The sequence below is a fragment of the Apus apus genome, chromosome 12 (genome assembly GCF_020740795.1).
Source record: "Apus apus isolate bApuApu2 chromosome 12, bApuApu2.pri.cur, whole genome shotgun sequence".
In the NCBI taxonomy this organism is placed as follows: Eukaryota; Metazoa; Chordata; class Aves; order Apodiformes; family Apodidae; genus Apus; species Apus apus.
The window spans coordinates 3321951-3340602 of NC_067293.1; the positions used below are offsets into that span (position 1 = coordinate 3321951).

The window sequence follows — 18652 nt, forward strand, 5'->3', positions numbered from 1 at the left end:
ACACTGGCATTACCTTCAGATCACTCATCCTGCTCAGTGAAGGGAAAAAAAACAACCCCAAGCAAAACATGTTTATTGCAACACTTATTTCCCCCACTTTTGCAGTCTTTTATTTTGACCTGGAATAAGCTCTTCTTTTATCCAGATCGACTGAAATGTGATTCTGCCCTGGTTTCTTGTTAAAATTACTGATTCTTCAAGAAAAAGAAAATAAAAAGAGCCAGGTAGGATGGCATTGTTGGGATGTACTGTTGTGTCACCACACACAAGGTTGAACACAGCTTGTACAACACGTGTATTATTTACAACATGCATGATAAAAGCACTTATGTTACGAATAGGTCATATCAGGTGTTAATTGTACATGGAAACAGAGTAAATTACATCCAGAATAGCTGAAATATTATGTGCATATATCATCATGGGTTCACCATGGCTTGACACAAGCATGTTAAAGGTTAAGTACTGCAGGTTGTGGTTACAATGAGCTGTTCACAGGGCTCCTCAATCCAGGAAGAACCCTTTGTTTAACCAGAAGAACTCAGCTCAGTAAAGATCAAATGAACACGTGCAGCTCTCCTCAAAGCAGCTGAACTTAGCAAGATGTGGTTTAATTTCTGGGAGGCTTTTGAGCCCATGACTTCCACTTGTTTTCCTCCAGTCTTTTGGGCTGTGTTCCATCAAACCGTAGGGTTGTTGCAAAGTTGCTCTGAAGTCCCTGGGACTCTGTCTCCACAGGAAGGGGAAAATACATCCGTACTTTGTCTGCTTGGAGACAAAAGGTGTTACGTTTATGGAAGCTCCTACTCCGTACCAGAACACCACGTGGTGTATGTTCAAAAGGCTTCTGGAGCAAAACAAACACATTACACACGGCAGGGATTCTCACATCCATGATTTTCTGCTTGTTGGCCTATCATGAGAATGTCTGACACCAGAAGAAATCAGAACATTGAGCAGCATCTAGAAAAACAGCCTTGGCTGCAGAACATTCTGCATTTCAAGATTTTTTTTGGGGAAAGAAACATAACTCTTAAGTTATTTGTCTTAAGATACTACTTTCTGATCTCTCTGCAGAGAGGAAAGCAGTAAGCTAAAGAAGAGAGTAAATGTTTACACTTTGCTTACTCTGGCTACGTGTGTAAAGCTCTAAAATCTTCTTGTACATGAAGTGCTGGCAGACCTTGTGTTGCTTTCTATGTCCTATTTGCAAACAATCTGGCTCCAACACATCCCATTTATCCAAACCAGCCCTGGTACTGAGTAGCCAAGTGCCCTTAATCCTCGTCGACAGATATTTTATCCTATTTCTTCTCCTTTTATGGAAACAATTAAGTGATTGCAAAATTACCAGGGCATCCTTTCTGGAGACTTAATGCAGCAGTTTTATGCAATAATGCAGAAAATTAGAGGTGTATTATAAAATGTAATGCAGTAATTAGAGGTGTATTATGAAAAATGTAACTATAGCACATGAGGCTGCAATTTGAAGTATGTCTGCTCATTTTTACAGACCAAAAATCTCCTGCCTTTCCTCAGGCACTGTAAGAAAACCAAACATTTTAATGAACAATAAACATTTCTATTCTTCCAAAAAAGGCAGCAAATAGAAGTAGTCAATGTGAGCACCAGCTACATAAAATAGGCACTAATATAGTATGCTGCTCAGATGTATCTGTGAGTTACCTTATCTATTTGAACAAGAAAGAAGAAAACAATTTGGAGGACTTCTTCAAACAGGGACAGTTACATGGGAAAAGGATAGAAACAGAAAATGGAAACACCTTCTTGCCACTGTTCACAGGATCATGGAATTGTCAGAGCTGGAAGGGACCTCTAGAGATCATCCAGTCCAACTCCCTGCTAAAGCAGGATCCCCTAGAGCACTTTACCCAGGGGTGCATCTAGGTGGGTCTTGGATATCTCCAAAGAAGGGGACTCCACAGCCTCCCTGGGCAGCCTGTCCCAGGGCTCTGTCACCCTCACTGTAAAGAAGTTTTTCCTCATATTTCAGTGGAACTTCCCACATTCCAGCTTGTCCCTGCTGCCCCTCATCCTGTCACTGGGAACTACTGAGCAGAGTCTGGCTCCATCCTCCTGCACCCACCCTTTAGATACTTACAGGCATTAATAAGGTCTCCCCTCAGCCTTCTCTGCTTCAGGCTGAACAGCCTCAGCTGTCTCAGCCTTTCCTCACAAACAAAATGCACCAGTCCCCCAAGTATCTCTGTTGCCCTCAGCTGGACTCTCTCCAGTAGTTCCCTGTCTCTCTTGAACTGGGGAGCCCAGAACAAGACCCAGTTCTCCAGATGTGGCCTCACCAGGGTAGAATGGGGGGGGGGGGGGAGGGAATGACCCCTCTTGACTTACTGGCCACACTCTTCCTTATACACCCCAGGATTCCATTGGCCCTCTTGGCCATAAGGTCACACTGCTGGCTCATGCATAATTTACTATCTACCAGGACTCCCACATCCTTCTCCTCAGAACTGCTTTCCAGCAAGTCTACCTCTAACCTATATTGGTGCTTGGTGTAGGGTACAGGACCCTACACTTCCCCTTGCTGAACCTCATTAGGTTCCTCTCTGCCCAGCTCTCCAGCCTCTCCAGGTCATGCTGGATGTTGTTCAGATACAGCTGTAAAATACCCAGTGCCCACTCCCTAGACTGGTGAAAATACAAAGAAAAACCAAGCTGGCTTGTTACCAGTTGTGTTATAATCCATTTAAAAGGACAGATTTTCCTTTGAGATTCGTCTGTTAAAAATCCAGTTGAATTATTTACCTACAGGACAGAAGGCAAAGCCTTAGGACATGATCATTTTTGTTAGTCAACTTCAATACCAACCATACCACCAAAATATTGAGAAGTTCAGACAAAAATTCATCTTGGACCATTAAAGGCATTCACAGATAGGAGAATTTCACTGGAATTCAATAAAAAATAAGGAATAACAAGTGAAAACTCACCCAACAATGTTATTTCTGAACATTAAAGACAAGAAAACCCATTAATAAGGATTTCACTACAATTCCAGGAAACCTGTTAGCTGTAGTATTTAAAATGGCTACAGTGCAAGAGCTTCTGGACGTCCACATCTCATCACTGCTTATTTTATTCAAAATGACTTTAGTACTGATATTTAGAGTTCAACTAGCTCAAAACCCAATAATCTTATAACGTACCCACAATGAAATGGCTTCATCACATTTTAGTAATTTGGAAAACTCTTACTATCTGCCTTGAAATATTAATTTGTTGCAAGATGAAAATCAATAGAGCAGTGACCATATTTAAACATACTTGTCTCTCTTCCTCTTTCTGTTAAGCACAGCTTACAGCCTGCCTGGCAAGAAAACACACACCAGCAGAAGGGAACAGAACCAGGTCTGTTTGTTGCATCAGCAGAGCTGTATTTTGCTTGGTGACTTTAAGGATCACATTATTTTCTCAGGAGACAATTCATTTTCAGTATTTAGAATCATGCATAATAAACATTTTGAAATGTGGTCCAGTTACCCTTTGAATATAATGTCTGTTACAGAAATTAGGAGCTTAACATTTTATAGACAGTCTAGCCAGGTTGAATACCCAGCTGGAAGGCTTTTATTATGGCATTTTGTTACACAGCTTTAAAAAAAAAACACCCCACCCTTTCCATCTGAACTACTGGAACCATATTTACAAGTGACGGGATTTTAAAAAACATGGATGTTAAAAATGTTGCTGGATAAAAGAATTGCTGATCTGTTTTCTTCTTCCTGCATCTGAAAGTGTCATTAAAAAAACCAAACAAACAAACAAGAGAGACAGAGATAATGAATTCAAGCCATGGGGAGGGAAAGAAGGAATAAAAGAATTCTGGAAAATAGATCTTGTCCAACCACCTGTCAGACCAAAATAATGGGATTTCAGAAAACAGATCTGTTTAACAGGAGGGAACATGCATGACTTAGGATGCCAAAAGAAACCCTCAGTTTTGTGTGAGTTATTTTGGTGAACTGTATTATTTGTTTTTTTCTAAAGCACATCTCACAGATTATTAGAATTTTTCTGAAAGGTGTTAAAGCTCTTTATAACTCCCATCTCACTTGAAGGTGTCCTCAGCAGTTTTATTTGTGTCAGGCCATAAGTGGTAAAGAGAAAAACTTGTACCAAATGACAAATCCTTGAAGTTGTCTTCAGTGACCTACAACCCACCCTCCTGCAGCCATAAAAGTTGGTCAAAATTGACAGGAGCTGGAGTAAGCTCAGCTCTCATAGAGGTTACACTTCAGAATTATCTGCTGAGAGGATGTATGAAAATGGTCATTTCTGAATTAGGTTTTAGTTATTCCAGCCTAGGGCAAGTTTACTCTCATTGTGAGAGTGCAATAGGGGCACCTGGACCCCAAGTCCCTTTTTAGAAGAGGAAGGTCTCTTACTGGTCACTACAATTGCTCCTTCATGTTCCTGGTCCAACAAAGCTTTTAGCAGCAAATATGAGAAAATGCTAAATTCTACATATTCTATGCTCCTCCTATTTACAAAGTAGTTTTACATTTTATTATTTTCCATTGTACAACTTTACACAGTACCATTATCATCTCAGTTCGGAGTTCAGCAATTCAATACACACTTCCATAACTGCCTCCCCATGTTCTTGTTACACATTTAGCTTAAAATAAAAAAAAATAATAGTAGAAAAGAAGCACAGTGGTGCAATGTCCAGGCACTTCCAACGTTGCTCAGCAAAATAAGCAAGCACCCTGTTTGAAAGCATGGCAACTTTTTTTGAGAGGGGAGGGGGGAAAAGAAATTGAATCTTCGTTTATCATGGTTTTTCTTTTTAACATCCTTTGTACAGTTCCAAGTATTCCTGAGAAAGCTCTGTAAAACAGGACTGATATGTTTAGGTCTCAGCAGAGGGTCTGAGTGAGCAGTAACTTCCATCGCCAGATGTCCCGCTGATTGCACAAAAGACATGTAAGGAGTCGTGCATCCATGGGGAATGCATCGTGTCCTCGTGGTAGATCTAGACAAAACAAAAGAGTCCCAAATTCAGCAGCTGTAGCAGTTCTTGGTAATAATCAAGCTGTTTAAAAAGGTAAGCAAAAGAGATCTCTAACCTGGTCTTCAAAGCTGTTTCGCAAAGGCAGCATTACAAAGGAAGAAGAAAGAAGAGTAATTCAGCAAGTTCTGTAGCACTCATGTGTTCCCTCTTCTGTGTGTTACCAGAGTTTTTAGCTACAACCACCCAGTACGGGGAAGAAACGAGGCCCTGTGTCACAAGCCTTTATTGTATCTCAGCAGTCACTGAACTCTAATGTCTTTTTTTCACAAGCACGAGGGTACGTGCAGCTGAACGCAACAAACCCTCCCTACCTCGGCACCATGTGGCAGGACCATCACCTGCAGGATGGTCTTACAGCCCAGGATCTACTTGCACTGCCAGAGCTGCTCTAGAGCTGACTGTGTATTTTCACCTTGTGGTTCACCAGTCAACAGGTTAGTTAGCCTGAATTTACATTAGTGAAACTGAGATCACTGCCCACCAGAAGCAGTTTCTGGGCATGCCTGGTCAGCTGCAGTTCACCGATTTGGGTGTGTTCACTTAAAAGATCTGTAGACAGGTCACCTAGTGAGTTACCCACCTGCCCTGCCATCTCAACCTCAGTGTTGCTATGGGGCACGGACAACATTTAGAAAAGCTTATGTTATTTGCAGTGAGAATCCTAAATGAATGTAATAGACTTTCTATAGACCTTAATGCAGTAATTCTGCAGAAGAGGAAAACATGTTCTACTGAGTTTAATCTGCAAGACACTGAAGCCATTTGATGGCAACAGGAAAGTTCCAAGTCAGCATGATGCTGTACAACCACCAAGAACAGTGCTGGTAAACGTGCTCTTTTAAGCTGCCTTTTGATGTAATACAAGAAGGTAAAAGAAAAAAAAACCTCCTTCCCAGTGAGCCCTTCACTCTGACAGTGCAGTTGCTGAAACAATTTGCCCATTAACCAACCACCACACAACAGCGGATGTGTAAATTTGTCAAGATAATAGGGAGTGTGCTTCAACAATGCTTGTTTATTCTCAGATCATCTTAACTATTGTGCCGTGATGGTGCAGAACTGAGGGATTTGGTTTTGATTTGACTATTGCAGAATTCAGAAACCACAAAAAGTTCCAGCAGCTGCATGCAAATCAGATGTCTTGGAAAGGTTTCCTTGCAAACAGCTTAGGGAAAGCAGGTGGCAACTCCTATGAGCAAACAGTTCTGAACAAAATTCAGCAGTGGGGCACACATGGGATGTAACGTACGTGGAAAAAAATGTTTACCTCATGTTTGCACACTAAGAAAATGGTGGTAACGAGCAGAAGAGCAGAGCAATCTATCAAAAGCAAGGGGGATGCTGCAGTCAGCACTAGCTAGTTTGGAGCCCAGGGAATCACACCCTCCCCACACACACCTCCCCCCCCGGGCTCCTTGCATGCTGTACATGCCTGTTCATGGATGATGTCAGAAAGCTCCTTCACCATATCCCGAAAGTTGGATTTTAGCCCCTCATGGTACTCCAGCTGATCCTCCTTAATGAGTCGCTCGTTGAGCTCCAGAGCAATTCCACAGGCTTGTATAAACTTCCTGGGGAGGGGGAAAGGAATGAACTTTGGGCATTACAATAGCCCAGGCTTCTGCCAAAGCAAAAAAACAGACAAGTATCTTTTTTTTCCCCTTCTTTCCTAATTTTGGGAAAAGTCTTGTTCTAGGAGCATTCCTGTGGATCAGGGAAGGGACTGCTACATGTGTGTTGGGTTTCCTGCCAGAGCTCCTTCAGCCTGGGCCCTCAGCAGATGGGACACTACTGCAGTGCAAGAGTGGTCTCCTACCTTCACCCCAACCTGTAGGACCACACACAGCTTGCAGATCCCAGATATGCCCAACCAGCTGCACACAGGGTCACAAAACACAGAGAGGTACAGGGGGAACATAAATTACACAGGGCTTGACAGATCTGGGTTTCAGTGACGTGGCACACCCTCCAGAAAGAAAAGTAGAAGGTAGAGAGCTGTAATACTGTTTTCTTGGTTACTGTTACTTATCTTCTCTCCTTCAAGTCACTCACATATTTCTCTTTTATTATAGACTACAATGAAAATAAAGCACGACTGATTTTTCAGGATTTGTCTTTCTTGTGTTTGTCTTTCTGGCTGTATTGCAAGGCTGGAAAGTGAAACTGCCTTCCATCTGCTCTGCATCCATTTGTGGCAGGTTTGCAGGGATTGTTCCTTTATTTGTTCCATGGTTTGCTGGGTTATTCACCACTCTGAAGGAAAACAGGATTAGCCCCAGTGCTGCTCCTTCCATCCAGTGACCAATGGGCAAAAAGGGAGTTGCCAGCACCCAGAAATGAATGCAAGATCTGGTGGGCAACTGCTTGGTCCCTTGAGGTCCAGAAAATGGTGTGCCAAAGGCACATCCTCAGGAGGTGAAGCAGCAGCTGCCTGATTATACCTTGGAGGACACTTTCAAGTGGGAGATAAAACCTACCCTCAGGGACAAGAGTTGGAAAAACGCCTGTGCAAGTCACATGGTTTCAATAATTAGCAACAGAAGCAAGAGTGGTGGTCCCTTCTAAACTGCAAAGGGATTTGCTTTAGAACATTTCAAGCTCATAATTATGTAGTAAAACCAGTCTGTTTGGAAAGATTGGGAAAAAATGCACACTACTAAAGATCCCTGAACACAAGACTGTCAGACCTCTGGTTTTCAAAGATACTTTCTTTACATTATAACCTCAAATAGCCACACTAACCACTGCAGCAGTCATTCAGGTTCATCTCTACACGGAAATCAGAGCTCCGAGTTTAGAAACTCATACAACACTACACTGGGGGTTTTTTTCATATACCTGAGCACCCACAAAACTGTGAGACCTGGATCTTTATGAGGTACCTCTGAGCTTTCAGCATCTGCTGATTTTGGAGACACAGTAAAATGTAAGAAAAGCAAGTATCGTGTTCCCACCAGCTGGGTAGTTTTAAATTGCATTAGAAATCCTACCTGAACATTTCTTTTAACTCATTCACCTTCTTGGCAGGATATTTGCTGGACTGGCTGTCACTTAGGAAAGCTCTGGCATAGGCCAAGGGGCCAGCATTAACCTAGAATCAAAGAAGTAAGAAATAATTTCTGCTAGAACTTCTGTCAAGTTGCTAAAGGCAGTTATGAAGGGAATAATTAATATTTTTTTATCCAAAAACCATTAGCATATCATTTGAATGCCACCAAACCTGCATTACCAATGTCACAAGAGGCACCTGAAGTTTCAAAATTGAGCTTTTCTATCTAGTTTTGTTTGGTTTTTGTTAAGACCAAAAGAGTAATGGCACAAAAAACCAGAGAGATGCCATCTGTCTCTTCATACTGTCTTTTATATCCATTTTGGTCTGAGTCTTAAGGTCATCTCTCCAGCCTGAGAAGTCAGGCTTACAAAAAGGCTACTTGTGCTTGGTGTTTACAGCATGATCTTCCAGAATTAAATACATTTCACCATTCACCCATGGCCAACAAATGTGCAGTGACAGTGGACTTGACACTGGAAACATGGCTGGACAAAATACAAATGACCACCAGGCACCTGCAGTGTCCCTCAGCAGAGCAAGGTGTGCTGGCAGGTTGGTGGTTAATGATTTCTGGAAAGTAAATGTGTTGCATCATGAAAAAGATGACTCACTCTGAATATCAAGGTAATTTTGAAGAGACAACCCCAGCCTTACCTGCACAGAAACACAGCCTTGCAATTTCAGCTGCAGCTGGATCATGTCAACATCACCAGCAGAGCAGAGTTTTTGCAGCTCTGCTGTCTTGTCTTTTATTTCATCAGTAGCAACATCGATTGGTTTTAAGTTAACCTGGTGTTCATAATTGACTGGAATTCTCTTCTTGACATATGGAAAGGAGTTCAAAGCTAGCAGAAAGAGCCAGAGAAGTTGATAGGTTGAAAAGTCATGTAGCAAATAGGAGTACTCTTCATGGAGCACACCTTCTTGCCCAAGGGTTTTACTTAGAGTGTATGAAACCCCCAACAAGGCTGTAATTTATCTGCATGATTTATTAATCTGTAAAAATTTGCACATTGGAAAATTCCCCCTCCTAACCAGCATATTGTCTCACCATTCTGATTAAACAGCTGAGACAGTTTCTGAGACATCTCTTGGGATATTTTTATGAGCTAAAATAGTCTAAAAATAGTAGCTGATACATACTGTCTCTTGTTCAGATGCTTGTACTTACTAGTAAGAATGGTCCTTTTTTTACACTGTTCTTCCACACTGCCATGCTTTTTTCCAGATAAAGTGTAAGGAGTTTCAAACACAAATCTGTTAATGTTATTATTTCTTTCAAATTCAGTCTTTCTTTCAGACATTTCTTTTTCTTCAAAGTAGGGCTTCACATAAGTCACTTGAATATGGGCATACTTAGGATCAAGATCTTTGATGTTGACCTGTGAAATAAAGAGGATTAGTCACCAGAAGAACAAAGGTTAATGACTTAGCTTCTAACTGGTTAATCTGTTGACTGGAATCTGATTTAAACCAATTCCCTGCTGACCCAGCCCCACTGCTTGCAGGTGAATGATACACAAAACACTCCCTTTGACCTCAGTCATGATGTCCAGACCATCAGCCACATAAAACAGGGAGGTGTGGCACAAGAAATACCTCATCTGGTGCCTAACAAGCTGTATCTGGAGCACCAGATAGTCACACCACCTTAGCCAGCAGTGCAGCACATACCTGAGCTAACAGGACCATACTGCTGGGCTCACAGCACTGTGCTGTGGCATGGAAATCTGCAAGCTTATCAGAGCAAGATTTGGGATCACCAGCACTGGCTTTAGCAACCCAGACTGCAACCCAAGGGTGTGAACAGCCCTTGCAGGGTGTATAAATGGATATTCTGTAGGAAAGGGAAGGAGCTATAGCTGCAAGGCCACAAAAGACTTTCTTTTAGGCTTGCAGTGTCAAAGGAACAAAGAACTCTGCTTCCAGCCATCTGCTCCTCTGTGCCAGCTCCTAGCACCTCCAACAACAGGGCTCAGCAAGATGTGGATTACAATTTCCCATTCATAATTCCCCATTTATTTATTTCCAACTGGGAGCCAGATCAGCACCAAAACTTGTCAAGCTGTGCAACACGCCCACACCGGAGCATGAGGGTGCAAGAGGCAGCTGGAAACATGGTGCGTGTAAGAGGGTGAAGACAGGGCTCACTCTCCCATTCCTCCTGGCAGAAGGAAGGGATGCTCTGTCATCTCCCATCTGCAGTCCCACAGAACAAAACTCATCCTTCTGTGCTCCTTTTTCACAGTGCTTAGAGCAGTGCAGTCCCAGGCCCTGAGTGCTATTAGAACACAACTAACATTTTGGTCACATTCATCAGTGGCCCCGCTGGTCACAGCTAATAGCATTTCATTCATGCACTTTCACTCTACCTTGTTAGAATCCTGGATAATTTTTACATTCTCCGAACCAAATTTTTCTCCATAGAGTTTAAGAAGTCTGAAGGAGATCTCTGAGAGGCCTGTCAGCTTGGGTTCCTTGTAGATGTATTCCTTCCCATCTTCTTCTTCAAAGAATGTCTAGCATTAATCACAAACAAGCAGTGAGGAATAGCTGTGTTTCTTTGTTTGGAAAACTTTATTTTGGATTTGCTTCCTGGAAAGCAACTTTCTACTGACATTTCAGAAATTCAGGAAGGCTTGGAAGGCTATGGCTTGCATGATGTCTGACTGAACTTGGCCTGTTTAATAGGTTACTTCAAAATGTGTAAAAACCAACAAAATTCCTCAACCAAACAGGTCACTGGTGAGCACAAAGGCTTGAGTATGACCAGGAGATGTCTGAACAATGTGGAAGGGGGGTTTGGCCAGTGGTTGACTTTTAGGAAGGTTGGGAAGAAGTAAGCAGGAGAAAAAAGCACAGAAACAAGGCATAGGAAGGATCAGAAAGACACATATATTGAAGTTCTGACAGCAGAGCCATAGGAACAGTCTAAAGAGAAGGATTTTGTGCAGGCTGAAAGCAACTTCAAGCAATAAATAAAAAAAAATATATCTGTTCCCTTTGTTTTGATTCCTCTTGTATTCAGGGAAGTGGAACTTGGTGTATTTGCTGTAAATAGAAACAAAATTGCACTAAAGGTTATGCCTGCATCTGTACTCCTCCCTGTAATGGAAACAGCATGAAGGCTTCATGCTTTGGTGAGCTGTTCCAGTCAGAAGTTGTGACAGAGTGTTAAAACTATCTCTGTGTAGCTGGCATCACTTGAAAGTGCATAACTGGATAAAGAATTGGTTGTCAGGATGCCCTGTTACACAGCTTCATTTAGGAGCTGATCCAGTTATTTCTACAGCTTCTAGAAAACACCAAGTGAGCAGTTGTTTCCTTTTATTGCTAACCTTATTTACTTTCATACCCAAAGCTGAAGGGATAATGAGGAGAAAAAGAAAGTGTATGTTTGCTGCAGCAAAAGTCAATGCTCAGATATGTTGGGTGTGTAATGACTGTGGTCTTCAAAGGTACAAACCCCTGATGGTTTCAGGGGTATTCACCATCCCTTCTAAAGAAGGAACCAGGAAAGGCAGGGCCAATATCATTTACATAGCATTTTCTAAAGAGGGGTCCTGCATATCCCCTGGGATTATGGGCAGAAGCAGATAGTTCAGAGGCACAAGGTAGATGAGGGGTAACACACTTCATTAGGAAAAAAACCCAACAAAGCAACTGCTTTCAGGCTCAGAAGACTTCATCAGATAAGATGATGCTGCTTCTTGGGAATCTGAGCTTCAGATCTTGGACATTTTTCCAACTACCTCAGCTAAAAAAATATATCCTATATCTCTACAAGTACACAGCCAACACTGATACAGATTTTGACCCCAGCTTCTCTGATAACATTTTGCTGTACTAATATCTAGAAGGGAGCAGCAATTATTTCTAGAAGAAAATGTCTGTTACTACTATTGTTTATATAGTATGGCTATCTACTGTTATTGGTTAGATACTATATTATGGTATATTACTACTATATATACTAAATTGTGCTTGTGCAACTTACAGTAACTATAACTACACTTCCCCCCTGGTGTTTTCTGAACCCACTGAGCCATTTCTTAACTGCTGAGTTTTTTTATGAAAAGCCCACTAGCTTTATAACACTTTACAATAAATCAGGTGCTCCTGGAGAGAGAGACAAGCCCACACCTCGAGGGTACAATACCAAAACATTCATGCAGATGTGCCAGTGGATGCACCAGAGGAACTAACAGGCTTTTCAGCTTAAGATCTAAAGAGCAGCAGCTCCAGGGGCCAGGGTGCCTGGTGAGGGGAAGCTGGAGACCTGGTGTATATACTTACTTGTCCATAAAAGGCCACTCTAAAAAAGGTTCCAAGAAGCCTCTTCCTTGTGTGCATTACTTCCAGTATCTTAGCATATGCTCCATGGAGTGTTCTGTACAGCTGAGTAAGTTTCTGGAAACAAAATCTTGACATGATGAAAGCAGAATTTTGCAAGCAGGAAACTAGCTAACACTGGAAGCTACTGTGGTATCCGGAGACAATCTTTAGGAGAAGTCAAACTTGAATTTCTAAAGAGGTTGAACTCGTGCAGTTTTCTTTGAAAAGACCCTCAGTTTTAAGCACATGCTTAGCAGCTTCAGGTCTGAAAGGTACTGTAACCTGCAGTAGCATCATGATCCTTAGAGAGAAGGCTGAACCCACTGCTTCAGCACCTTCCCTCACCCAGCCTCAAAGGGAGGAGCAGCCTGCAGTGCTTAACCCACAAATTCTTTTTTTATTGAAACCAGCTTTATAATGAAAAAAATAGATCAAAGCTTCCCTGAGCTTCAATTATACAGTTGGATGCTGTCCTGATGTGGAGAGGGTCATGGGAGAGGGAGAGTAAGAGGAGTGCTGGTCAGCAGTGGAGCAGCAGCCTCTCCAAAGCACGGGTGGAAGCAGATGCTGGGAAGGAGCAAGGGAGAGGTTGGTAACTGCTTCCTTCCTGCTTCCCCACTTCTGATTGAATCACCCGAAGATCTAGTCCTTTGAACAGTTCTCACTGTTTTTAACCCTAAAAAAGCTAAAGCCTCAAAAAGAATCTGCCTTTGGTGATCATATGGGATGATGACAGCTTAATGTGAGGGGAAGGAAGGTGAGAATTACTCATTAAAGATGTCTTCCATGTATTCAACTTTAATAATTATCCCCCAGACCACTGCTTGTACTGGTTTGTTTAATGACCAGTAATGAGGCACTGTGTGTGCTTTACTGACACCAACTCATTCACTTCTAAATTCAACAATAAAGCCCTGAAACAGAAACTAGTTCAAGGTGCTTACCTCAAATTCACGCCTCTTCTCATAAATAGGAATGATCAGCTTGGAAACTTCAGAAATGGTTTCATAACGTTCTGCTTTCCACAGGCCATCTACACATTGCTCCAGCAGCTCCACCAGCACTTCCTATGAGAGCAGCCAAAAGGGTGTTGTTAATAACAGTCAAAGTTAGAAGAGAAAACCATTTTAACTTCAGATACTTTAACAGGCTCCAATATGTAGAGCCACAGCTACAGAAGTTTAAATCCTGAGTGTTTCTGGCTTTTCCAAAGGTATTCTAAAGTTTTTTTTGGAAAAAATTATTTTTTTTAGAAGTTAATTCATTCTTAATAAATTGTTAGCACAATACCCAGCAAATATGTCTTGGTTATTTAGCTCATTTCCCAGGAGAATGGCAAAATTCTGGGAGGGTAGGGAGATGACAGCACTGGAAGTCAGGGTTACATGTCAAAGAACATGGAAGGAAGAAGAAGAAGGAAGAAGAACATCCAAGGAACATGTGTGCAATAGCTGTGGAATGTGATGCTAAGGATCTTCAAACTTGGTCTTGATGAATGGGCAAGTGGGCAGCTGGGCCGCAGGGCCACCTTGCTGAGCCCTGTGCCCCCCCAGTGCAGTTGTACAGGAATGGTGCAGAAATAATTGTTAGACTTTATGACTCTACCCACTTCCCCAGTGCCACGGTCTGGTTTCTGGATTGTTCTGCTAACGTGGTGTCCTGCTGCACAGGCCTAACTCAAGAAGAACCTAAGTTAACCTCTCACTTGGCAGAACTTGACTTGCATTCCGGAAATACCAAGCTGTGTTGCCCTGTGCTGGTGGAATGAGCATTTGCATAACATGGCAGGCAAAGGCTGTGGTGTAGCTTTTTCAAGCTGCTACAAAAGCCTTTCAAAGGAACCAGGAACTGAGCACCAGTTTTGCCTGTCTGAATTGTACACAGAAAATCCTTCAATGCAGATTCCTCTTGGGAAAACACCATGGAACAATATTCCTTACAGTTCACAACTAGAATTTGTTAGAGCCCACAAGAACAAACTCCATAACTAAATCCCAATCAGCTCTCAAATATCCTGTAGTAGATCTCACCTCACTGTAATGTACATCCATCATCCCACCATCATCTTTCATTGCACCTTCCTCATCAATGTTGGGAGTGATTTTCCTGAAGGCAGCGCATCCACTGGGGAAGAGCTCTGCAGCAGGACAAAGCAAATGGATTAGTGGAATAATGCATCCCAAATGTGTCATGCTTCCATGGCCAGGGAAGCAGTGTAGCAGACAGCAAAGTCCTACAAGGAGCAGGGGACCTGATTCCCATTTCTGCTACTGATTTGCTATATAAGACTGGACACATCAGAACCTCCATAGCTATTTGCCATGGGAGTCATTCCTAACACTGCTGCCTGTCTAACTAACTAACTAACTAACTAACTAACTAACTAACTAACACCAAGCACAACAGATTTCTCAGTGTGCTATCTGGAAGCAATCTTTGACCAATCTAACGGGCTGCAAACAGCTCTAAGTCAGGAGAGAAGGACAAGGGTACATTTTTGCACAGAAGATGCAAGGTGAAAGCTATTTTTGGATGCTGGGGGACTAGATAGTAGGTGAACAGGACTGTACAGTCCCAGCAGAAAGTACAGTTCTTTATGTACCCCAAAACTTTCAGCAGTTCTGCCTTCACCAAACCCTTTCCAGCCTTGCCTGTGACAAAGAGAACTCAAAATATTCACTTGATTCTCCTCTGGATTTGTTCTTCTTCTATTTTAGAAGTTCTCCTTTCCCATTGGTTGTGGTGAGAAGCCTCCAGGGTACAAATAAAGAATTGCCAACTTTCAATACTCTTCCTTCTGCAGCCACGTATACTTATCAGAAAAACAAGTCCTGATCTTTCCCACTTAGCCAACACAAACTTGGAGGGACTCCAGGTCCCCTGAGCAAGGCACTAGAGACCTTTCCAGCTTTTATGCAGCCTTAACTTTCTGAAGTGTTAAGTTTCCATTTCAACAATTACAAATGGAAATGAGAAATTGGGTCAATATACCAACTATGGAAGAGGCATTTAAAAGAAAACCTGCAAAGTTGTGTTACTTAGGAACACACAAGTCTGCCCTTCCTTCCTGTTTTGCATTAAACCACAAGACTCTATTTTTTTATTGTTCTTTACATATTTGTACAGTTAGGCTATTGTCTCATTTTTTGACTGAATTTTGACTGTTTTATTCTAGTTTTTATACAGTGCCTATAGTGATACTTCTGATGAACATATTGACAGCCAATTTTTAACATGGGCTTCCCCTGTGAGCATATTTCCAAATATAAAATATAACTGAACCTTTAAACCAAGACATGATGCACTGGTTGTTATTTGACTCAGCAACGTGACAACATGACTGTCTAGGCAGACCTGGCCTGCTAATAAATGCCTGTGTATGAACACCTGGATTCCTTTGTTAAAACATACTCTTCTTCTAGCTTTATCCACCGCAAGATTGTTTTCCTTTTTTAGCTTGTTTCAAAAATAATCATGGACCAAATCGAGAGAGACTTGTCTTTAAAAGGATTCTGATTCCCCTCAAGCCCCCCTGACCATGTGGTCTTCCTTGTGCCTCCCGAGCAGCCCACACTTACTTTTCCTGTGCAGAAACTCTGCAACGAGGGCTGCTACATGGACACAACACATGGCTGCCTGCAAAGCACAAAGGGAAAATTAAAACATCACCTGTACATCTGCCTGGCTGTGCCCCACGGCTTCAGTTGCATGAATTACCTCTGAAAAGTCTCCGTTTTTCACATGTATCTTTGCCATACTGTCCAGCCATGTCTTCCTGAGCTCTGGGGTACTTGCATAGGATTTGGCTAAACTGTACTGCAGATCTATCAACATTTCTGGATCCTTCTCATGTTCTTTCATCTGAGCAGTAGCCATGAGCACTGTGCGGATTCTCTTTGTCAAATCTTTGACTTCGGAAGGAAACGCAGTTGCCTGACACAGAACAAATCTAATTAGAAGCAAACAGAACTGAATGGTGTTCCAGGCCTTGCCAGAGAAAAAAAACCCAACACTCTGGTACCTTTTCAGTCAACATTCCACTTGCTGCCAATCTGAAAATGCTGAGAACATTGGAGATAAGACTAACTGTGGCTTTTGCTGTTGGAACTCCCACTGCAGACCATGTACAGTGTTCCATGTGCAATTAGAGGCATTTCAACCTGGGCATGCACAGGGCCAGTCTCTCCTGGTCATGGGCAGGATGCCAGGTTGGCTGTTCCAGGTACTTGGGACATCCTGAGGAGCTGGTGTGAGAGTGAGACAAAGTGCTCCATGCATGTGAATGTCCCAGGATGGGACTATAAACCATGCCAGAAGTATTTTTCATGTCATCCAACATCTGGCTTGTTAGTCTCTGATGTGGTCACTTTAATTCCTAAAGTGGTGATGGCATTTGTAGAGCTTCCCACCACAGGAATGTGATAGAGAAAGAAACACAGGCTGCAGTCTGATCCTCTGCTCAGAGCAGGGCCATCAGTGAGTTGAGCAAGGCTTGTCCAGCCAAGTTTTATCATCTCCCAGGATAGAATTCCCATCTCCTTTCTGGGCCCTGCCCCAGGGCTGCTCCATGCTATTGGGAAATATGTTTTTCTTTAACTAAAGTTGAAATTTCCCTTGCAGCAATTTGTGCCCATTGACTCTTGCCCTGCCACTCCACACCTCTGAGAAGAGCCTGATCTCCTCATTTCCATAACCTCCCTTTCAGTAAAGGAAAACAACAGTTAGGTCCCTCCTCACCCTTTTCCCCTCCATGATGAGCCTGGCTCACATTGCCTCTCAGGCTCCTGCTGCCTGGCTACCTCTGTGGCTGTCCATGGCATCCTCACCAGTGAATTAAATCTCTCTTGCACTTACATAAACTGGATATAATGATGGTCTGGTGATGTAAAATATGATCAGCAAAATGTGGCTCAGTGGAACCCTTATAAACACCTGCATCCAGAAGAGAACTGGGGTTTTTGCCAGGTATATCCTAACTGTAACTTTGTTATAGTACAATCCAACACCTAAATGAGGTTGCCATTCTACCTTCAGGTCACAGGATAACCACAGAACTGTAAAAATGCCTCCTGTTTTCTTCTAGCCTACCTTGGCAGCTATACTGTGTGCAATGCAGCAAGTTGAAGTGATGATACATTGTTCAATGGGTAGGGTAAGAGCTATTAATTCTAACACAATTATTTTCCAAAGAAACAGAACAATTCATCTCCACAAAAGAGTGCTTTCTAACATCACTGGTGCTCAATTAAGTAAAATTAGCACCTGCTAAATATTACCTTCAGGCAACAGAAGTACCAGAGCCTCCCTCTTAATTCGTCCCAAAGCTGGAAGTTCTTGGAAGGCTCTTTGGACACCCCTGCAAGCAGCACACTTTGCAAAGTGTAACCTGAATTGCAGAGCTGACTGTTCTTGGGGTGAGGCCTCATGGATGGAGCATGACCTGCCCGAGCAGCTCACCCTCTGGCTGTTGACGTGACACTTGTTTACTGAGCAAACACAGCCCAGCATGAGCTTATCAATCATAGTTCCAATCATTAGCCTTACACTTCAGCATTATTTCCTTGAGTGTGTCCCCAGTCTTGCATCAATTGCTGATGGCACATGATGAGATTTAAGGTCTCCAACCTACCTTCATGGGCCTGTCACTGTTTGCAAAGTTGTTAATGATGAGCAAGGAGTCCTGAAACCTCGTCCCACCACTGAGGGCCACATCTGCTATTAACTGGCTCACTGCAATTATTATCTGTTGGGACAGGGAAGGACTATCATTAAATGAGCTCTAATAGAGGAGTTTTATTATCACAGTTGCATAAAACGCTCACAGGAAAACAGGCCTTTCCCACAACACATGCAATGACAGTTGTTGTGGCTTTGCTGTCACATCTCCCACAGACAAGTCCTCTCTAGAGGATCAAACTGCTTTGCTGAACAGCAAGTTCACAGAATTGACAATGTAACAATCATAATATTGTTTGCACATTAATTACCTTCTTCTGTGATTCATTACAACCCAGATGGTATTCACCTGTGCCCTCAGGTATCTAAATTTGCTTTGAAAAAGACAACGCTGCAAAAGCAGCTCCCAAAAAATTCCTCTTCCTGCCTCAAAGGCAGCTCCTCTTGCTGTCTCTTTTACTCTGCCCCCACCAGCCTCTGGGGTAGAGATATGTCTTGTGTCTAGGACTCCAAAAACTCAACAGCTTGGAGTTCTT

General features: G+C 42.5%; 2 protein-coding genes across 4 annotated transcripts in view; one reads left to right on the forward strand and one right to left on the reverse strand.

Annotated features, from left to right (window-relative positions):
- The window catches only part of RAP2C (RAP2C, member of RAS oncogene family), a 144000-nt gene that overhangs the window by 111322 nt on the left and 14026 nt on the right, over positions 1-18652 (forward strand). The window lies entirely within an intron of this gene.
- The window catches only part of DOCK11 (dedicator of cytokinesis 11), a 78435-nt gene continuing 63344 nt past the window's right edge, over positions 3562-18652 (reverse strand). For all 3 annotated transcript variants that reach the window (XM_051630381.1, XM_051630382.1, XM_051630380.1), the window contains 12 exons: positions 18070-18183; positions 16158-16373; positions 16019-16076; positions 14471-14577; positions 13385-13507; positions 12402-12515; positions 10478-10624; positions 9277-9487; positions 8760-8950; positions 8044-8144; positions 6486-6624; positions 3562-5014 (listed from right to left, as the gene is read on the reverse strand). In XM_051630381.1, coding sequence (XP_051486341.1) covers positions 4892-5014; positions 6486-6624; positions 8044-8144; positions 8760-8950; positions 9277-9487; positions 10478-10624; positions 12402-12515; positions 13385-13507; positions 14471-14577; positions 16019-16076; positions 16158-16373; positions 18070-18183 — 1644 coding nt within the window. In that variant the 3' untranslated portion in view covers positions 3562-4891. The remainder of the gene's footprint in view (positions 5015-6485; positions 6625-8043; positions 8145-8759; positions 8951-9276; positions 9488-10477; positions 10625-12401; positions 12516-13384; positions 13508-14470; positions 14578-16018; positions 16077-16157; positions 16374-18069; positions 18184-18652) is intronic.